Source organism: Prenolepis imparis, unplaced genomic scaffold (assembly GCF_030444845.1).
Source record: "Prenolepis imparis isolate NDT839.2.m4 unplaced genomic scaffold, iyPreImpa1.0 SCAF_7, whole genome shotgun sequence".
Classification (NCBI taxonomy): domain Eukaryota; kingdom Metazoa; phylum Arthropoda; class Insecta; order Hymenoptera; family Formicidae; genus Prenolepis; species Prenolepis imparis.
In genome coordinates, this window is record NW_028141165.1 from 12,558,317 (window position 1) to 12,576,776 (window position 18,460).

At 30.2% G+C, this 18,460-nt stretch overlaps 1 protein-coding gene and 1 long non-coding RNA gene across 2 annotated transcripts in view; one reads left to right on the top strand and one right to left on the bottom strand.

Annotated features, from left to right (window-relative positions):
- Dnc (phosphodiesterase dunce) overlaps positions 1-9,854 on the bottom strand; it is a 149,350-nt gene extending 139,496 nt beyond the window's left edge. Inside the window, exon 1 of the mRNA XM_083043049.1 lies at positions 9,523-9,854. Coding sequence (XP_082899175.1) covers positions 9,523-9,611 — 89 coding nt within the window. The 5' untranslated portion in view covers positions 9,612-9,854. The remainder of the gene's footprint in view (positions 1-9,522) is intronic.
- Positions 9,855-17,045: 7,191 nt separating this feature from the next.
- Positions 17,046-18,460, top strand: part of LOC145938205 (uncharacterized) — a 180,039-nt gene continuing 178,624 nt past the window's right edge. The window contains exon 1 of the long non-coding RNA XR_014425689.1: positions 17,046-17,083. This is a non-coding gene — a long non-coding RNA (uncharacterized LOC145938205). The remainder of the gene's footprint in view (positions 17,084-18,460) is intronic.

Here is an 18,460-nt window from a genome sequence, read left to right on the forward strand (position 1 = left end):
GGAAATGCATGATTTGCAACGGCAACGTGTCAATGATAAAGGCGAAACGTTAGGAATTTATTATTTCGTCATTATTTCGTCGTATTTATCGGCTCAAAATGTAGAGAAAAAACACGATCTAGTTTATAGAGCAGATATAATAGTTAATTAGAGATTATATATTAATGTTGATATTTTATTAACTATAATAATTAATAATTAATAACTCCTGTGTCGACTATGTACGTAGAACATCGCAAAATTTCTCACATATCAAGCGTATCAATTTCGTATAACATCCCATCTATGCAAATTGAATTTACGAAATAAAATCTATTCCTACTGATAAATATGAAATTTTATCCCGTCTATTTCTAAAGAGAGATGTGGAAACATTGGCCGTAATTTGAGCCACGATTGAGGTACAGAATTACACTTTTGATATCAATTTTATTTATTTGTAAAAAAAACCGACGAAGTTGTATTATTCTAAAATTTTATTGATACATTCAACGTTAATCAAGTTCGTGTATTTTTCTTCAAGTGAATGATGATATCGTCCAAAAGGATTTACTCATGTTAGATAAGAATAAAAAGCTTAAGTTAGCGTGAGTCATTGTCTGATTTAAACGTCTCGATTGACGAGTAAATTATTCAAAATTGGCTTCGAATGTAAGCAGAATGTGCGAAAAAGGAATCTAAAAGACACGCGATATATATCGATAGAAGGAATTCTCCCTTTCACATTTGGCATGCATCAATGCAGCATCAGATTATTTTAAAAGTGGAAGAAGAGTATCGAAAGAGTATTGAAAAAGATAGACATACAAGAAAGTTATTTCAAAAAATTTGCATACATTATTTTCGCCATAATAATGCCTGCAAAATTTTTTAAAACACATATTGTATTATCTATATTTATATTTGTACTCTGCGATAGTATATAAAATTGCTTAAGTTTCGAATTTCATTGATATATTAAATAAAAATGCAGCATCAGATTATTTTAAAAGTGGAAGAAGAGTATCGAAAGAGTATTGAAAAAGATAGACATACAAGAAAGTTATTTCAAAAAATTTGCATACATTATTTTCGCCATAATAATGCCTGCAAAATTTTTTAAAATACATATTGTATTATCTATATTTATATTTGTACTCTGCGATAGTATATAAAATTGCTTAAGTTTCGAATTTCATTGATATATTAAATAAAAATGCAGCATCAGATTATTTTAAAAGTGGAAGGAGAGTATCGAAAGAGTATTGAAAAAGATAGACATACAAGAAAGTTATTTCAAAAAATTTGCATACATTATTTTCGCCATAACAATGCCTGCAAAATTTTTTAAAACACATATTGTATTATCTATATTTATATTTGTACTCTGCGATAGTATATAAAATTGCTTAAGTTTCGAATTTCATTGATATATTAAATAAAAATGCAGCATCAGATTATTTTAAAAGTGGAAGAAGAGTATCGAAAGAGTATTGAAAAAGATAGACATACAAGAAAGTTATTTCAAAAAATTTGCATACATTATTTTCGCCATAATAATGCCTGCAAAATTTTTTAAAACACATATTGTATTATCTATATTTATATTTGTACTCTGCGATAGTATATAAAATTGCTTAAGTTTCGAATTTCATTGATATATTAAATAAAAATGCAGCATCAGATTATTTTAAAAGTGGAAGAAGAGTATCGAAAGAGTATTGAAAAAGATAGACATACAAGAAAGTTATTTCAAAAAATTTGCATACATTATTTTCGCCATAATAATGCCTGCAAAATTTTTTAAAACACATTGTATTATCTATATTTATATTTGTACTCTGCGATAGTATATAAAATTGCTTAAGTTTCGAATTTCATTGATATATTAAATAAAAATGCAGCATCAGATTATTTTAAAAGTTGAAGAAGAGTATCGAAAGAGTATTGAAAAAGATAGACATACAAGAAAGTTATTTCAAAAAATTTGCATACATTATTTTCGCCATAATAATGCCTGCAAAATTTTTTAAAACACATATTGTATTATCTATATTTATATTTGTACTCTGCGATAGTATATAAAATTGCTTAAGTTTCGAATTTCATTGATATATTAAATAAAAATGCAGCATCAGATTATTTTAAAAGTTGAAGAAGAGTATCGAAAGAGTATTGAAAAAGATAGACATACAAGAAAGTTATTTCAAAAAATTTGCATACATTATTTTCGCCATAATAATGCCTGCAAAATTTTTTAAAACACATATTGTATTATCTATATTTATATTTGTACTCTGCGATAGTATATAAAATTGCTTAAGTTTCGAATTTCATTGATATATTAAATAAAAATGCAACATCAGATTATTTTAAAAGTGGAAGAAGAGTATCGAAAGAGTATTGAAAAAGATAGACATACAAGAAAGTTATTTCAAAAAATTTGCATACATTATTTTCGCCATAATAATGCCTGCAAAATTTTTTAAAATACATATTGTATTATCTATATTTATATTTGTACTCTGCGATAGTATATACAATTGCTTAAGTTTCGAATTTCATTGATATATTAAATAAAAATTATATAATAAAGATAATAAATAAAAAGAGAGATGACACATGTCATTCTTCTTTAAAAAGTTAATTGTTTTTCTGGTGACTTAATAGAAAAATCTTATTTCTACGAATCTCATAAAATGAAAGAAAAATTTTATCGAGCCGAGTTAAACGACGTGATCCTTTTCCGATATCTCGGATCACCGCGCGATAATCCGGTAAGAAACGAAGATTGAAGCACCAGAAGTTAGTTAAGATAAATATTTCCCCGTAGTAACTGGTCACCAAAGTTGGCAACCAGCGTATCGTGAGATGTGAAATAGCTTTCTATTTCTCTCTCTTTCTCTTGGACAGAATCGATTCAACTGGCGCGATGTTCCGTATATCAGTATTAGCATGAAGAGATTTTGCAATAACTTCGATTATTAATCATCGAGTTAGAATAATTTTAGACATTATCAATTTATATGTGAATTGCAAGAGATTACGCAGTTAGGGCTCGCATGACGTTGTACACGAATATAAACGATGATCCTGATGACGCACAGAAATAATCAATTTCCATACTTTAACATAATATCTCGTAAATAAAGCACCTTGATATAGCTTGGGGAGATAAATGAAAAGAGATCCCATATGCGACTATGAAACCTTTTTTCCCCGAAAGCTATAAAAATTCTATTTTATGTGCAAAATATTGATACCTTTCTCTCTTTCGTTATATATTATATAAAATATTCCGCAATATCTCAAATAATGTTTTCATATTTTTCGACAAAATAATATGCGAAAATATTCTAACGATGGTTGTCTCATTTGTTGTGCACAAACAAATTATATGTATATATATGTATATGTAAATTATAGAAAATGGTTACAATAAATAACGGTTGTAAATAATGTTTGTTATGTTATTACTGGTTCATTGTCAGATCGACATTACGTTAGTATTTAATATAAAGCAAATAATATAAAGTAAATAAGTAAAATTGATTTTATGCGTATTTTTTTTTATAATATAAAGTTTAATGCATCAGAGTGTATGTTATTTCCATACTAATTATTTTCAAATTCTGTAAATAACGATCATGTAAAAATTGTGGAAAAATATATATAAAAAATACATCTCACTCTGGACAGATATTTTTTTTAATAATTTTTTATCGTGTTATTAAGCATATTTCAATCATGTATCCATAAAGAACAAATTCATACAATTTTATGATACAATTATTATGCACATTGTATCAACTCGCCGCATGTAAATATGAGAGATCCAATTAAAGCCATTGTTATAGACTCACCAACCGTTATCTCATTGTTCCTTTCCTCGTCTAACCCCCATCTTTCCGTCCGAAGCTTTAACCATCGATGAACGATGATCCATCAGCACAAGCAGTCAATATCGCAATTACTATCACTCACTCGTAATCGCGATATTAAAAATTCCACGAGCACACGCGCGATACTTTTTCCCGGTACACATTTATTTATTCGAATATTAACAGTCGTAAAAAACATCCGCGATACGTGATCCTTTCCCGAAAATCACTACACGCGACTCGATTTACTTTCGACCGAATATCGATTACTGCTATCGATTAATCGATATATTTGCCGCACTTACACTCGCGTAACCGCAACGCAACAATCGCTCGATGCTTCTATTCCGCGGTTAGGTTAGGTTAGGTTAGATTCTCGCCGAGCGTCTATTTACCCTGTTTACATTTATGCACCAGCGAGCCATTCGTCGCATCGTATTAATCACTATCCCTCGCGACATTTATATATGTATATAGAACACGATCATGTATATATACTCTCTCGCTCGATACTTTTTTTATGTCGCAATACTCGCGAAATTCGCGCACACCTCATCATCATTCCACGAAATGCGACGTGTAAATGCGCGTAATTCGCAATAACAGCACATAATTCGTAATAACAGCGCGCAATTGTACGCGATGATTGCTTTTCGATAATGGGAACATGCAAAAATCACGCGCCAAAAAGTTGACCAAAACAGAGGCTCGACGAGACTCTAACCTAACGCGCGATTCACGCGCGTTTATTAAATATAGATGGATTATTACTTACGAGAAACGTAACCTCAACGTAATCGCGACGACTGCACTCCCGTCGTCTCCCGTCTCTCGTATTTTCGCGACACGAAACGTTATTACACGACTAGAGAAGACGAGAAACGGAGCGGTTCGACGCGACGCTCGTCAGGGATCAGGGATGCGAGTCGCTCACAAGCGCGCCAAATTCCGCGTCACGTGTCAGTGCTGACATCACGCGGCGATATATTCACGCGATGCTAACGGCTAACGTCAGAACAGTTCATCGATCGAAAGATAATTACTGTAGTTAGGTAGTTAATACTTTGCACTATATGTATGCGCAACATATATATATATATATATATATATATATATATATATATATATATACATTAGTTTTCTGTGAACAAGAACAATGTTTCGACGCGCACGAGCGACTGATCCGGACTGACAGACGGCAAATACATCGCTATTATGTTTGTACGGTGCGAGCGAATTTGCATCACTCCAACTATGAATTTCGGGAATCCTTCGGTATGTCCTGTCGCAGTAAACATACGGTAAGAAAAGCATGTGTATATATAAATATATGTGTGTGTGTGTGTGTGACTTTTCTTCGTAAACTTTTAAAATAACATGAATAAAATATAAATATAAAAATTTTAAATATATAAAATCTTGGAACACAGATGCACAGAGAGAATTTAGAATCTAACCTGAAAATCATGGTAGTCGTAGGACAATATAGTGTGGAAAATTTTATGAGAATTTCTCTGATTAATATTTATCACAACAAAAATAATAATATCTATCAGACTGAGAATTTCTTCTTAAAATTTACCCTGAAAATCGTAATCATGGGACAATATGGTGTATGGAAAGAGTTTTATGAGAATTTCTCTGATTAATATTTATCACAATAAAAATAATAACATCTATATTACAATACAATATAAAATGTTTGATTAATTTTACTAAACTGCATAGTAAAATTAATCAAACATATTTTATATTGTATTGTAATAGATATTATTATTTTTATTGTAATAAATATTAATCAGAGAAATTCTCATAAAATTCTTTTCAGAGTAAATTCTAAGAAAAAATTCTCTCTGTGCACAATAAAATATAAAATATGTTTGATTAATTTTACTAGGCAGTTTAGTAAAATTAATCAAACATATTTAATATTTTGTTGTCATGAATATTATTATTTTTTATTGTGATAAATATTAATCAGAGAAATTCTCATAAAATTCTTTCCACACTATATTGTTCCACAATTACCATGATTTTCAGGGTAAATTCTAAGAGAAATTCTCTGTATGTGTGTAACTTTTCTTCGTAAACTTTTAAAATAGCATGAATAAAATATAAAATATAAATATATAAATTTAAAAGATATAAAATCTTGGAACAGATAGATAATTGATTTTTCTATAATTATTTTTCTCATTCCAATCAAATGCAATGAAATACAAAATTGAAATAATCTCTCAAGCATGAGATTTGAAAGACAGAAAATTCTCTCGTACAGAGGATATAATAATAATTTTCTTGTACATTTTTTTCTCGAAATAAATAAATTAGATACTCCAATTCTCGTAGAATTACGAGAAGAGGCAGCAAATATATTCGATATTAAATTATATACGATATTTAATTCGCATCACATAGTATTCCTTCAAATATATACATATATATCGTTCAGTCACCACTCGGTGTGCATCGAGTGCGACATTCATGCTTTACGATGCGTCGTTTCCACGTGTGATATTTATGCGTGCGCTGCGAACGATAAATTCTCGAAATGAAGCACGTGCATTATAAAATCTGAATACCATACCGGAATAACGTGAGCCGATAAAATTCTCGAGCGTTACGTTGTAGAATACGTTATGCATAATCACTACGTGACCGCGATAAAGTTTGTTTGTTCCATCTTAATTCTTTAAATATAAATTATTTTTTCCAGGAAATTTAATAAGTAGAACTTAATCTACTTGTCAATTTTTTTTTCATCCCGAAAGTATATATAAATAAGCTATTTACAGATAAGTAAATAAATGTCAATTAATAAGAAAATCAATTAATAGAAAAGTTTATTTTGTAACCTGTCGACTAAAAAACAAAGCTCTAATATTAAATATCGAATTAACAGGCTTAAATATCTAATTAATTGCGCTTGGCTCTTAATAGCTCATTTCCCATTAGTTAAATAAAAAATTAAAAATTGCCGATTAAAATAAAATAATTTTTTTTTTATAATTGGCAATTTTTTGTGACATTTATTTATTCGAATTACTCGAATAAAATGACTCACTATGAAATTTCGCAAACTTCTGCGTCTTAATAATAATATTAATATTATTTTGAGCCACTTTTTTTCCCGCCCGAATCACTATCTATTAAATTTGGATTATGCAAGAGGATTCGCAACAATCATGAATAAAGCTCCCTCTTGGGAAACCGTTGCGAGCTGAGAGAAAAAATATTTCAATATTGGTGATCTCTTGTATGCGTAAGGGGGTTGGTATCATATATTATAATATAACAAATTCTACATATATATATATATATATATATATATATATACATTTTCGAATGTAAAAGTAGAATCATATACATATAACTAAAATAAAATAACTGAAATAATATATATGTGTATGTATATATAATAATGTAATTAAAACGATATATACATATATTGTTTTAATTATTACATTATTATATATCGAATATAAAAACTGGAAAAACAATAATATTTCTTTCAATATTCACAGTATAAACAAAATAAACAATTTAAGAAAATATTCAGAATAAATCAAATTTGATGTAATCAAATAAAAAATATGAATATATGTGATGTGTGTATGTCGATATAAAATAATTTTCTTCAAATTTATTCATGAGATTTTATTCACGCAACTAATATGTTATGTTTGCCCTGTATAGCATGCAAAATTTTTTGTTTTCAAAGTGTGCGTATAAGTTTGATAAATCATGTGACAGATTCGAAATATTTAGTTGATTGTACACGATATTCATTGAGTCGTAATCGGTTACAAAATGATCTAAATTCAAATTGTGCAAAATATTAATTGGGCGACTACAATCATCACAACAGAATAATTTTAGTCATGATTATTATTGCGCATTTTTATTGCTGCATTATTTTTCGATTAATTCCATCAAATTTATGCTTCGACATCACAATCTCTAAATATTCATAAAAGAATTAGTTATATATTATTCAGTAATATCTTATATTTGTGTGTGTATGTGGAAATGTGATGTAGTATGGAAATCTTCCTAGATATTTATTACGAATGTGTGTGTGTGTAGGGTGTAATAATGTTATTATCTATTGAAATTTTAAAACTATTGGATGATTGCAAAAGTTCGTGCCCGATTTGAAGTTATTACCACCATCTATGCAAATCGGGCACGAACTTTTGCAATCATCCAATATATCAAAAGATCTCTCTCCCTCTTTCAAATCGATCAAAAGTATATGCAAAAATTATCACTGATACTCTGAACATTATATTTTAATTGTAAAATGCAGAAATTGTGAAATAAAGTAGTTATATATGTGTATACACACATACACACACACACACACAAATAAAAACAATAATTTTAAAAAACTATGTTTTACTAATAAAATAATAAAACTTCACTATATTCTTTTTTAAGATATGTATACACAGAGAGAATTTTCTCTTAGAATTTACTCTGAAAATTATGATAATTGTGGGACAATAAGGTATAGAAAGAATTTTATAAGATTTTCTCTGATTAATATTTATCACAATAAAAATAATATCTATTACAATAAAATATAAAATATGTTTGATTAATTTTACTATACAGTTTAGTAAAATTAATCAAATATGTTTTATATTTTATTGTGATAGATATTATTATTTTTATTGTGATAAATATTAATCAGAGAAATTCTTATAAAATTCTTTCCATACCATATTGTCCCACGATTACTATGATTTTCAAAGTAAATTCTAAGAGAAAATTCTGTCAGTGTACATTTAATATTTAGCTTATTTACTGTGTTAAAATTATTGTTAGAAGAACTGCGAATTTTTAACTATATAGAATATTTACAATATGAAATCTAGCTTATCGACTTTCTTATGTTTAAAACTGGAAAATGAAACGGTAACCCACAGTATCGATCTACTCACTAAATATAGCACAGAAGACCAGTTGCATAAAATCCAGACAGTATCGCGAAAGATGGCGGTACTATGGTCGTTTTATCAGCTGATAAACATTTACCGATAACTTACCGCAATAATCAACTTAAATAAATTATAAATTTTCCCAATGGATCACCTTATTGCTCGATAAGTCATTTGCTAAAGCCCCAATCCTGACAAAATTATTTAGAACAATTATATACAAAAGATCTATAAGACGAAACAATTTTATTAAACTCTACTTAACGAAATTTAAAAAAAGTCTCATGATTATGATACCCCATATAAAAAAAAATTAAAAATTCTTTGACTATTTTAGAATCGATATTTGCTACGTAAAAAGTTTGATTAAGTGTTATTCTTTTCCACTTTTCGTTCGTCAAAAAATAGCTCTGGATTAATCAAAGAATCTTGTAGATTGATCAATTGTATAAAAATGGTGCGTCCTGTTTTCTTTTTTGCAATAATTATCGATGCATTTTTGAAAAAAGGGATCACTTTATAAAACCACCTCGAATACGATGCAATTTTATTTTCGTCCCTGATTCCAAAGCGCGTTTTGGCTACAGCCCGAAACATTTTCCTCCTGCCGCACATGCGGCTCTCGATGACAGTCTCAGCAGCTGACCCTTTATTTCAGCTGACGAGAAATATCTTATCCCGACAGAGAGCGACCAAATCACGTGATTTGTCACACTTACCGCAATTCATGTCCGACCACCGTCCATCCCCTGCGACGCCTCCTATCCTTTCGGCGCAACATTTCCGCCACGCTAAGCCTCTCCATCATGCGAAGCGAATAGTTTCGCAGATTTTTCGTGGTCACTCTTAAAATGCACGCACTTTGCGAACCGTGTGACCGTCGGTTTGCGGCACAATCGCGCGCGAAACCGCGTTAAAAATGACACGCGATACGTCTCGCCTCATCTAAAATTGTAGCACAGCCATTTATTCCAGATTCTCACTGTACATTCCGCAAACAAGAAAAAGTACAAGATTTCTAGGGCATTGCACGCGCAATTATATAAAAAGAAGATTGTTCGTGAATTTATTTGTTTATTAATTATTTATTAAAAATCAGTACGTGTGTACACTTTATAATTAAGCTCGCATAATGTCATGTGAGATAAAATTATAACTTCAAACTTTAAACTAGTTGTTGAATGATTTTTATTGAAGTCAATCATTCTTTTCACTATCAAACGTTGTATTTCAAAGTGACTCGATCAATTTATTTATTTATGCGTAGTACATAATTGCGTATGCATCGTCGGTTTCAATTGTTACGCCGGGATACGATTAATTGGCAGAGATGTCAATAAACGTTTCGTCTTGCGCAAGAATAAATCGCGATCATCGATTGTTACTCGCGATGCGTACATCACCAATTTCAAAACGTTAACAAGTGTGTTCGAAGTATTCTGCAAATATATTCATGAATATGCACTTTTTCACGACATATCACTTTGTTGTAAATGTAATTTATTACCCTGTCTTCGAGCAGCAAAACGTGTGTGTGTTGTTTGCAACAACAATCGAATTTCAGATATACAAACACTGATATTTCCTAGCATTTAATGTATTTTTACATACAAATCATCGATCATGTGTCAATTAATCTGATAAAATTTGTGATTAAATCAACGATTGTTGAACGAATAGACGTCGTGAAGCATCTGGACATCGCGACGCGCCACATACGACTGAATGTCGTATTGTATTTATAGAGCGACTCGAATTATTTTGAACGCCGTCGCGCGCTTTTCTCATACGTATACGTAGTTTGTTCGATTTTCAAGTCACGACACACGTAAATATATCGTAATATTTTTTTAATGCCTATTTTTTTATATTATTTCGTGTGTGATATAAATATGGCCTTCCGGATTACTCTAATTTTGTCGCTGTTCTTTCTTTTCCCGTATATTGTTTTGGCACTATTAATCATTCTTTGCGCGACTATTATTTTGCGATTAAAATATTTAATCAAAAATACTGTGTATTAACATATATATTTTATCTTATCTCTTGTACAATATTATTACAACGATAACCGCAAAAACCGCTTAATAAAGACATCATATCTGTGTTTTGGCAAGAGTACAAAAAGCATTATCTAAATCGCAGTAACTTTAATCGCGTATTTGTTAATCAAATGCACGCAAGATGATACACCAAGATATATATATGTATATATATACATATATGTATTACATTATGTATATAATAGGCGAATTGAGGACAAAAACTTTCTCTCAAGAATGATTGATTTAATATCTGTCTACCACATACATTCCTTTCATTTTTAACTTTTTATGCACGCTAAAAATAGTTTTTACATAAATTGCCCATTTTCTATATTTAAGAATTGGCACATATCCATAAATTTTGAATCATATGTTAAGTCGCCAAACTATAAATATTTTTTTAACCATGCTGTAGAATAAAATTTTAGTTTACTACGAAGCACGTGCTTCGCGTGCAAGCGTTGGAGCATCCGGCGTATATTGTACTAATATCTGCCAAAGTTGTGACAAATATTAACTAATGACAGCTATCAGATTCAGCTATCAGAGCTATTATATCATGACTCGGTTAGAAAATGAATTATGTCTTAATATCGATCTCTTATGAATAGCTCATGCAATTAATAAATCTTGTAATTCAGGACATAAAAAAACGAGTAGTAGATAATTATGTTTTTTTTTTTATCAACCTGTTGAAAGAGAAAAAGTCGAACGAGACACAAGGCCGCCGGTTATTTATTATAATCGAAAATTCTCGACGGCGGACGACGCTGCCTCCATATAAATCGTGGGTGTCGGCTGGCCAATTATAATGTCCGTATTTTGGGAATCCAAATATCGCGCACGCGGTGACCAACTTCAAACGATGGAAACGCAAAGCATTGCGCCATTACATTTTTCTCGCATTTATGCACGAATTTGACATGATGCAAGACAATACGTGAATCATAAACTGTTATGAATTACAAAAATTGAAATAATCGTAAAATTTTTCTTAGCAACAAAATATTATTCTCTCAGATAGATAAAGACACTTCGATATTATTATTATTATTCAACCCTTAATTTATAAAGATAAAGTATAGCTTATAAAACATAAGAAAAATAAGGGAACTTGGGATAAAACATAAGAAAAACAAGGGAAACTTGTAATTATAATTAATAGAGGATTATCGAGTAGAATTTTGATATATCGAAGAAAATAGTAGCTTATATAAGTAAAAAATGATGTGATTTTTTCTAATCAGAAAGAATTTATTAAAAATCTATTTAAACTTTTATAAGACATTGTTAACATCATGCTCCCTGTCTGCTATGTCGCAATTCTATATCGAGGGCATTTGTCTTCATTATCATAAATATAATTTTATCATACAAATGTTGGAACAGAATAATATTGTTCATTAACGCCGAAAAAAAGTTATAAAAATGCATTGAGTAATAATTTGTGAAATTGTGAATGTGATTTTAGAAAGCAATTAATTTGTAGTTTTATACTTTATGTTTAGATGTAATCGCGGTGACATTTCGTTCTTAAGTCTAGATTAACACATATCAATTGCTTAACGACTAAAACTTCGATAGTTAAAATCGCAGTTTTCGAAAGAAAAAATAATATCCAAGCCACAACTTCGTCGCAAGAAAACACCGTTATTTCGTAATAAAATTGCTATTTTTTATCACGCGAGACGGCTAATATATATATCCGTAAAATAATGTCTTATTCCGAGTTGACATATTCGTGAAATATTGGCCCCGTTCCAAAATAATAATATTAATACTGAAGCACACAATATATAATTGCTCTTTGCCATAAAACACGATTATTTTACAGGATTACTTGGCTAATCGAATTAATTTATAAATATGTGTAAATTATTTTCTATAATTTATAATAAATTCTCTGTCCTAGAATTTTTCATAAACACAACATGTTTTCTACATTATTTATAAGATCTATCTTAATTGTTTAAAAACATGTTGTGCAGAGACTAACATACAAGAGCCATACGATGCACGGATAAAAAAGGTGGTGAAGTTTATAAAAATGAAAGTAAAAATAATTAATCGATATATTAACCCTTTGGCGCAACATCTTGCCCTGACTCCCTTTGCTCGTGCAAAGGGAAACAACCACAGCGGAAACAACTATGTAAAAAGGATGACAGGGTGAATCAATCTTTTCCCGCTTCATTAAGCAATCGAGAAGATTACTTTCTGCTTTTTAAATTGATTTGCATAACAAGAAAAAAAGAAAAGCAATAGATTTATTAAAAGAAATTATTAGGAACATAATATTGGCATGAAGAATACACGGCTAGGCTCTTTTTTCATTAGAATTTTTCTATAATTTATAATGATTCCTCTTCTCAATAGAATATTCAATGCAATAATTATATATATATTATGCTCAATGTTCATATTTCATCAAATGTGTATATTGTCATAATGTTAACAACAATTTACACGTATATTTCGTTACATCAGCTATCGGTAAAGGTGCAGCAACGCGATGCTGCCATCCGTGAATGGCCAACAAATTTGCAGAAGTAGTAAACATTATCATCTGTAGTAAACCTTTCACAGTTTCAAATTTAATTAAATATTTATATTCACGTGTGCTAAAATATTCAAAATATATCTTGTCAATGCAGAATAGGGAATCGTATCCTTTAATAAAATATATTATAACAAACAATTTATACACACGCGGAACTCGCTGTTAAATATTAGTGTTTCATTATGAATTTTATTATAAATTCATATTTTAATGCTTGCTAATTATTGCTAAATATATATAAAGGTTATCCTCACGCGGAATAACACAACATTTTTTGCATGTGCGTTGAAAGTAAGTAAGCACGATGTAGCACGGTGTCGAGGTGCAGATTTAATAGTGGTATAAGCAGCTCGTGTGAAAAAGAAAAATAAAGAGTTCACGCGGTCACGCTGGCGATAGCGCACGAGCATTAAAATGTAAATGAAAGCGGCACGGAAAGAGAAGGATACCAGACAGGTCAACCGCTATATGCGATATATAAAGAATTCTTCCGCAACTTTACACAATCATTCCGCTTCTAAGAGCCTCGTTGCTAATACGACAGATAAATACAACGGATATTCGGCACGAATTGCTCGATTTTGTCTTTCGTTGGCTGGCTGTAACGGCAAACACGATACTGTTTGATCTTGCTCGAAAAAAGAAAATCTAATATTGGTTTATATAGTGTGTTCGATCGTATAAGTTATAACAGGAAATATATGTTATCAGTAATCGACATGGCACATATGATTTTCCAAACATTGAGAATTTTTTAAATAAATTGTGTTACAAAACACATCATATATTAGCTTACGTCTTTGAATTTTCATTTCTGCAGTTTCAAAAATTATAAAACAAAATTTATTTTATGATAAAATCCAGTTTAAATAAGATTGTGTAAAAGGGAGGCGTTAAAAAAATTCTATTAACTCTGAATTAATTAAGAAGAGCGATGTTTCTAGGATGTCTTGCGCACGATTTTCTCTATCTAGCGTTTAATTTAATATCACAATCGTCCGCGATGAGAATGGCTCGCACCTCCAATCTTGATCTTTGTCGTCAATTATTCTTATAAAGGAGGGAACAAGATGCATTTCATTTTGACGGGTCTTTCTTATTAGAGATCATTTTTCCCCGCCTGTGCAATTCTCCCGCAATGACCCCCACAGATGAATTTCTAAGGACTTGAATTCGAGTCACGCGCGGCAACATCTACGGTGTTATACATGTGTTACACGAAAAGCCACTCCGTGTCGCGACCCATTATGCAAATTGTACCTATGACCAGCAAAATGTGTGCATTTGCACCTTGAAATAATCATGGCAATGACGATGCGGAGCTGGAGCCAAAATAACTCCAACGACACACGCTGCGCAAATAGTAGTAGTTACCGTTTTACTCGAGAACGTGAATTAATTCGACAATCGAAAAGCTTAACGTGACTGAAGACTCGTTCGCGAAGATCTCCGTAATCGTCGTCACTGATATTGGAGTTTCGCATAAAATTGTGTAAATGTGTAAAACACAAAGACTCGCTCTGCAAGATCTCGGTGAGAGGAGAATAGAGAAATACTTGGCACAATTCCGCAAGACACGCATCGTCGCGAACTATTCCCATGATTACAATTCCGATGATTACTTAGCGTTAAGTCTAGCTATAAATGCTCTAGTTAAGAATCGCATAAGTATTATGTAGCGTAACGGTTTATCGTGGACAATGCTTGCAGAATATTGCGAGACTCTTCGCGAATTTTCTCGCGTACATGCTACGGCGATAAATTAAAGTATGCGTTATATTTATTATAAATTTTTATTATATATTTATTAGTAATTATATTTTTAAAAAATTTTTTAATTTAAATGGAATAAACTTTAACGAGCTTAATCTGTTTAATCCTGTATTTGAATATTATAAAACAAAATATAAATATATAATATAAATGTAAAATGTATTTTAAAAAATTCGAAAAACATTTACAATGTAATATATACGCATAAAAAAAAACAAGCAACAACAAAAGATAAGTTAGCGTCATATTTGTTTTAAATTATACTAGAACAACACAACGCTACGCGCCATTCTTCGGTTTTATGTTAAAAAAAATATTTTTAAAAAAATAATATAAAGATTGTTTAAACTCGATTAATTTTTTTCACAGAAATTAGCTGATTAGAGCATTAATGTGCTAATTAAATTTTAAAATAATGTTAAAAAATTAAAATAGTAATATGTTGTAAATAATATGTTAAAATATCTTATTCTCGATTAATATTTTTTGACAGAAATCAGCTGATAACTGTCAAAAATATTAATCGAGTTTAAAGTATTATATAACCTATTATTTAATACATATTATATTATTTTAATTTTTATAACATTATTTTTAAAATTAATTAGTAAATTAACGCTTTAATCAGCTGACGCTTTAATGTATGTCATGTAGAGCTTCAATTAATTTTTTTTAGTAGTAATATAAGACATTAATCAGACGTTTGTGATTGCTCGGTAGATACACTGACAAATTATCCAAATTAATTATTATACAACAAATTAATTATATAACAAATTAATTATTTTTTACAATAATCAAGCTTCAAATACACAAGACATCTCGAAAACATTTCTATGAATACGAGAGAGAAAATATTATTGCGGAGAAAGAGACATTCTCTCTCTCAATGTTTCTTAATCAGCTGATTTTTCTGTCAAAAAATATTAATAAAATTTGCTAATTAAATATTCTAGCTTACCTATTTATATTTATGTATATTTTGTGTATGTTATAATTTGCTAATTAAATTTTAAAATAATAATATGGTAAAAGTTATAAAGTAGTAATACGTTGTAAATAATATGTTATAATACCTTATTCTCGATTAATATTTTTTTCTTTCTAAAGCTATATCTTTTCGAACGAATCTCCTTCGAGTTTTAATTAATTATTAATATTATATAAGTCATGTATATAGTATCGCGCGCGCGTTATTAGAGTGAAGTTGCCGATGTTTGTAGCCTCGGCCATTACCGAAACGCCGCGAGTATCAGGCAGTTGGAGCTGCGTCCCGCTGTGATTAATTAGTAAGCATAATCGTTAGAAACAATTTCTAACCTTTGTATTGTAATATTTATCAATCGCATATTATAATTTCAACGTTAATATGTAGTCGTAATTGTTCGAAACACATATTTCGCGAAAAATTCGATGCAAAATCTCTTGCCAACATAACCCAACTTAATCTGTTTTCGCGCGCGCGAATATGTTGCGATCCGTGGATATATCTATCGTTAATTCTAGCTTACATATTTATATTGTGTGTTATAATGCGAAATAATAAAATTATTCTAACATATGTGTTTTATTTGTTACAGATAGCATTGCGATACACAGTGCGATTCACGCATCGTGTCGGGAGTGCCGTGTAAAGTTTCGCGCGTCGGGAGTGCCGTGTAAAGTGTCGGGCAATCGTAATTATTCGTATTTTCGCGAGTGTCGTGAGTGCTACCATGGACCAAGAGAGGAGGAGGAGGCCCGGGGAGGCATCGGGCGACATCGAGACAACTGTGAGGTATGCAAAATAAAACATTTTTTCTAAACTGCATTGTTTATGAGATATTTGGTATATACATAATTTGAATATTTTGTTTTCAGATCAATGTGCTGTGTACTACAACTCCGCTATTGCACGTATCGGTGAGTGAGAAATTGTTTATTTTATAATATTTCTATAGCGGTAATGGGGGTATATAGTATAATATGTTGAAAATATTAAAATAATAACATATGTTTTAAATAATATGTTATAATATCTTATCTGCGATTAATATTTTTTGACAAAAATCAGCTCTGATAATTGTCAAAAATATTAATCAAATTGAAAATATTATAACATCCTTTTTTAAAAAAGGCACATTAAGTCGATTCTCGCAAGTATTGTTGCATCTTTTCCGATGCTGATTAACTGTTGCGATTCGCATTATGCGTTATATTCGTAGCATCGAGAGACTGTCATCGCGAGGGTTAGTAGTTTAACAGTTTGTTCAAAATAAAATTAAATAAAATAATATATTATAATATACTTTAAACTCAATTAATATTTTTGATAGTTATCAGCTGATTTCTGTCAAAAATATTAATAAAGCGTTAATTTGCTAATTAAATTTTAAAATAATAATATGGTAAAAATTAAAATAGTAATATGTTGTAAATATATTGTATGCGCGATTAATATTTTTTGACAGAAATCAGCTGATAACTCAAAAATATTAATCGAGTTTAAAGTTTTATAAAATATTATTTAAAACATTATATTATTGTATTTAATTTTATTTTGAACAAACTGTCAAACTGCTAACCCTCGCGATGACAGTCTCTCGATGCTACGAATATAACGCACAACGCGAATCGAGGCAGCCAATCAGCATCGCGGAGAGCAATAATACTTGTGAGAATTGACTTAACATGCCTTTTTTAGAAAGGGATAATTTTTTATCTAATAAAGCAAGTAACATGTTAAAACGGAAGTATTTAAAAATGAAGCGATAACGGTACAAGTATATTTCTGATTCCCGTTTTTGAAGAAAGGATGTTACCAATCAAAACCTGGATAATTGCCTAATATCCGGAGTCTAATATCGAATTCTCTAGCTATAACTCGATCAAATACTCGTATGCCCTAGGCGAACGGTCTACTGAGGCGTTTTCGTAAGTTTGCTTGCACCGTAATACCGTAATACCGTAATTCACTTTACTTTACGTGGTGACGGCCAAAGTTGTGTCCGTTTTTCCTAAAAGTTTAATACGCTGTGAAGGAATTTTTCGCGAAAATTTTACAAAAATCGATAGTAAATAGAGAGTTTATTAGAATTCATCGCAACCAGAATGCATCAATCATCTTTTTTTCATCGTCCTATAAACTAATAACAGCATGAAGTAGATATATAGATACATACACCATATTAAATTCTCTCTGGAAATAAATCAATTTTCACTCTTACGAAGGAAATTTCCGCTGACTTGTTCCCTTAAGATTTCTTTTACGTCGAGTGGAAATTAATATCCATCTTCATA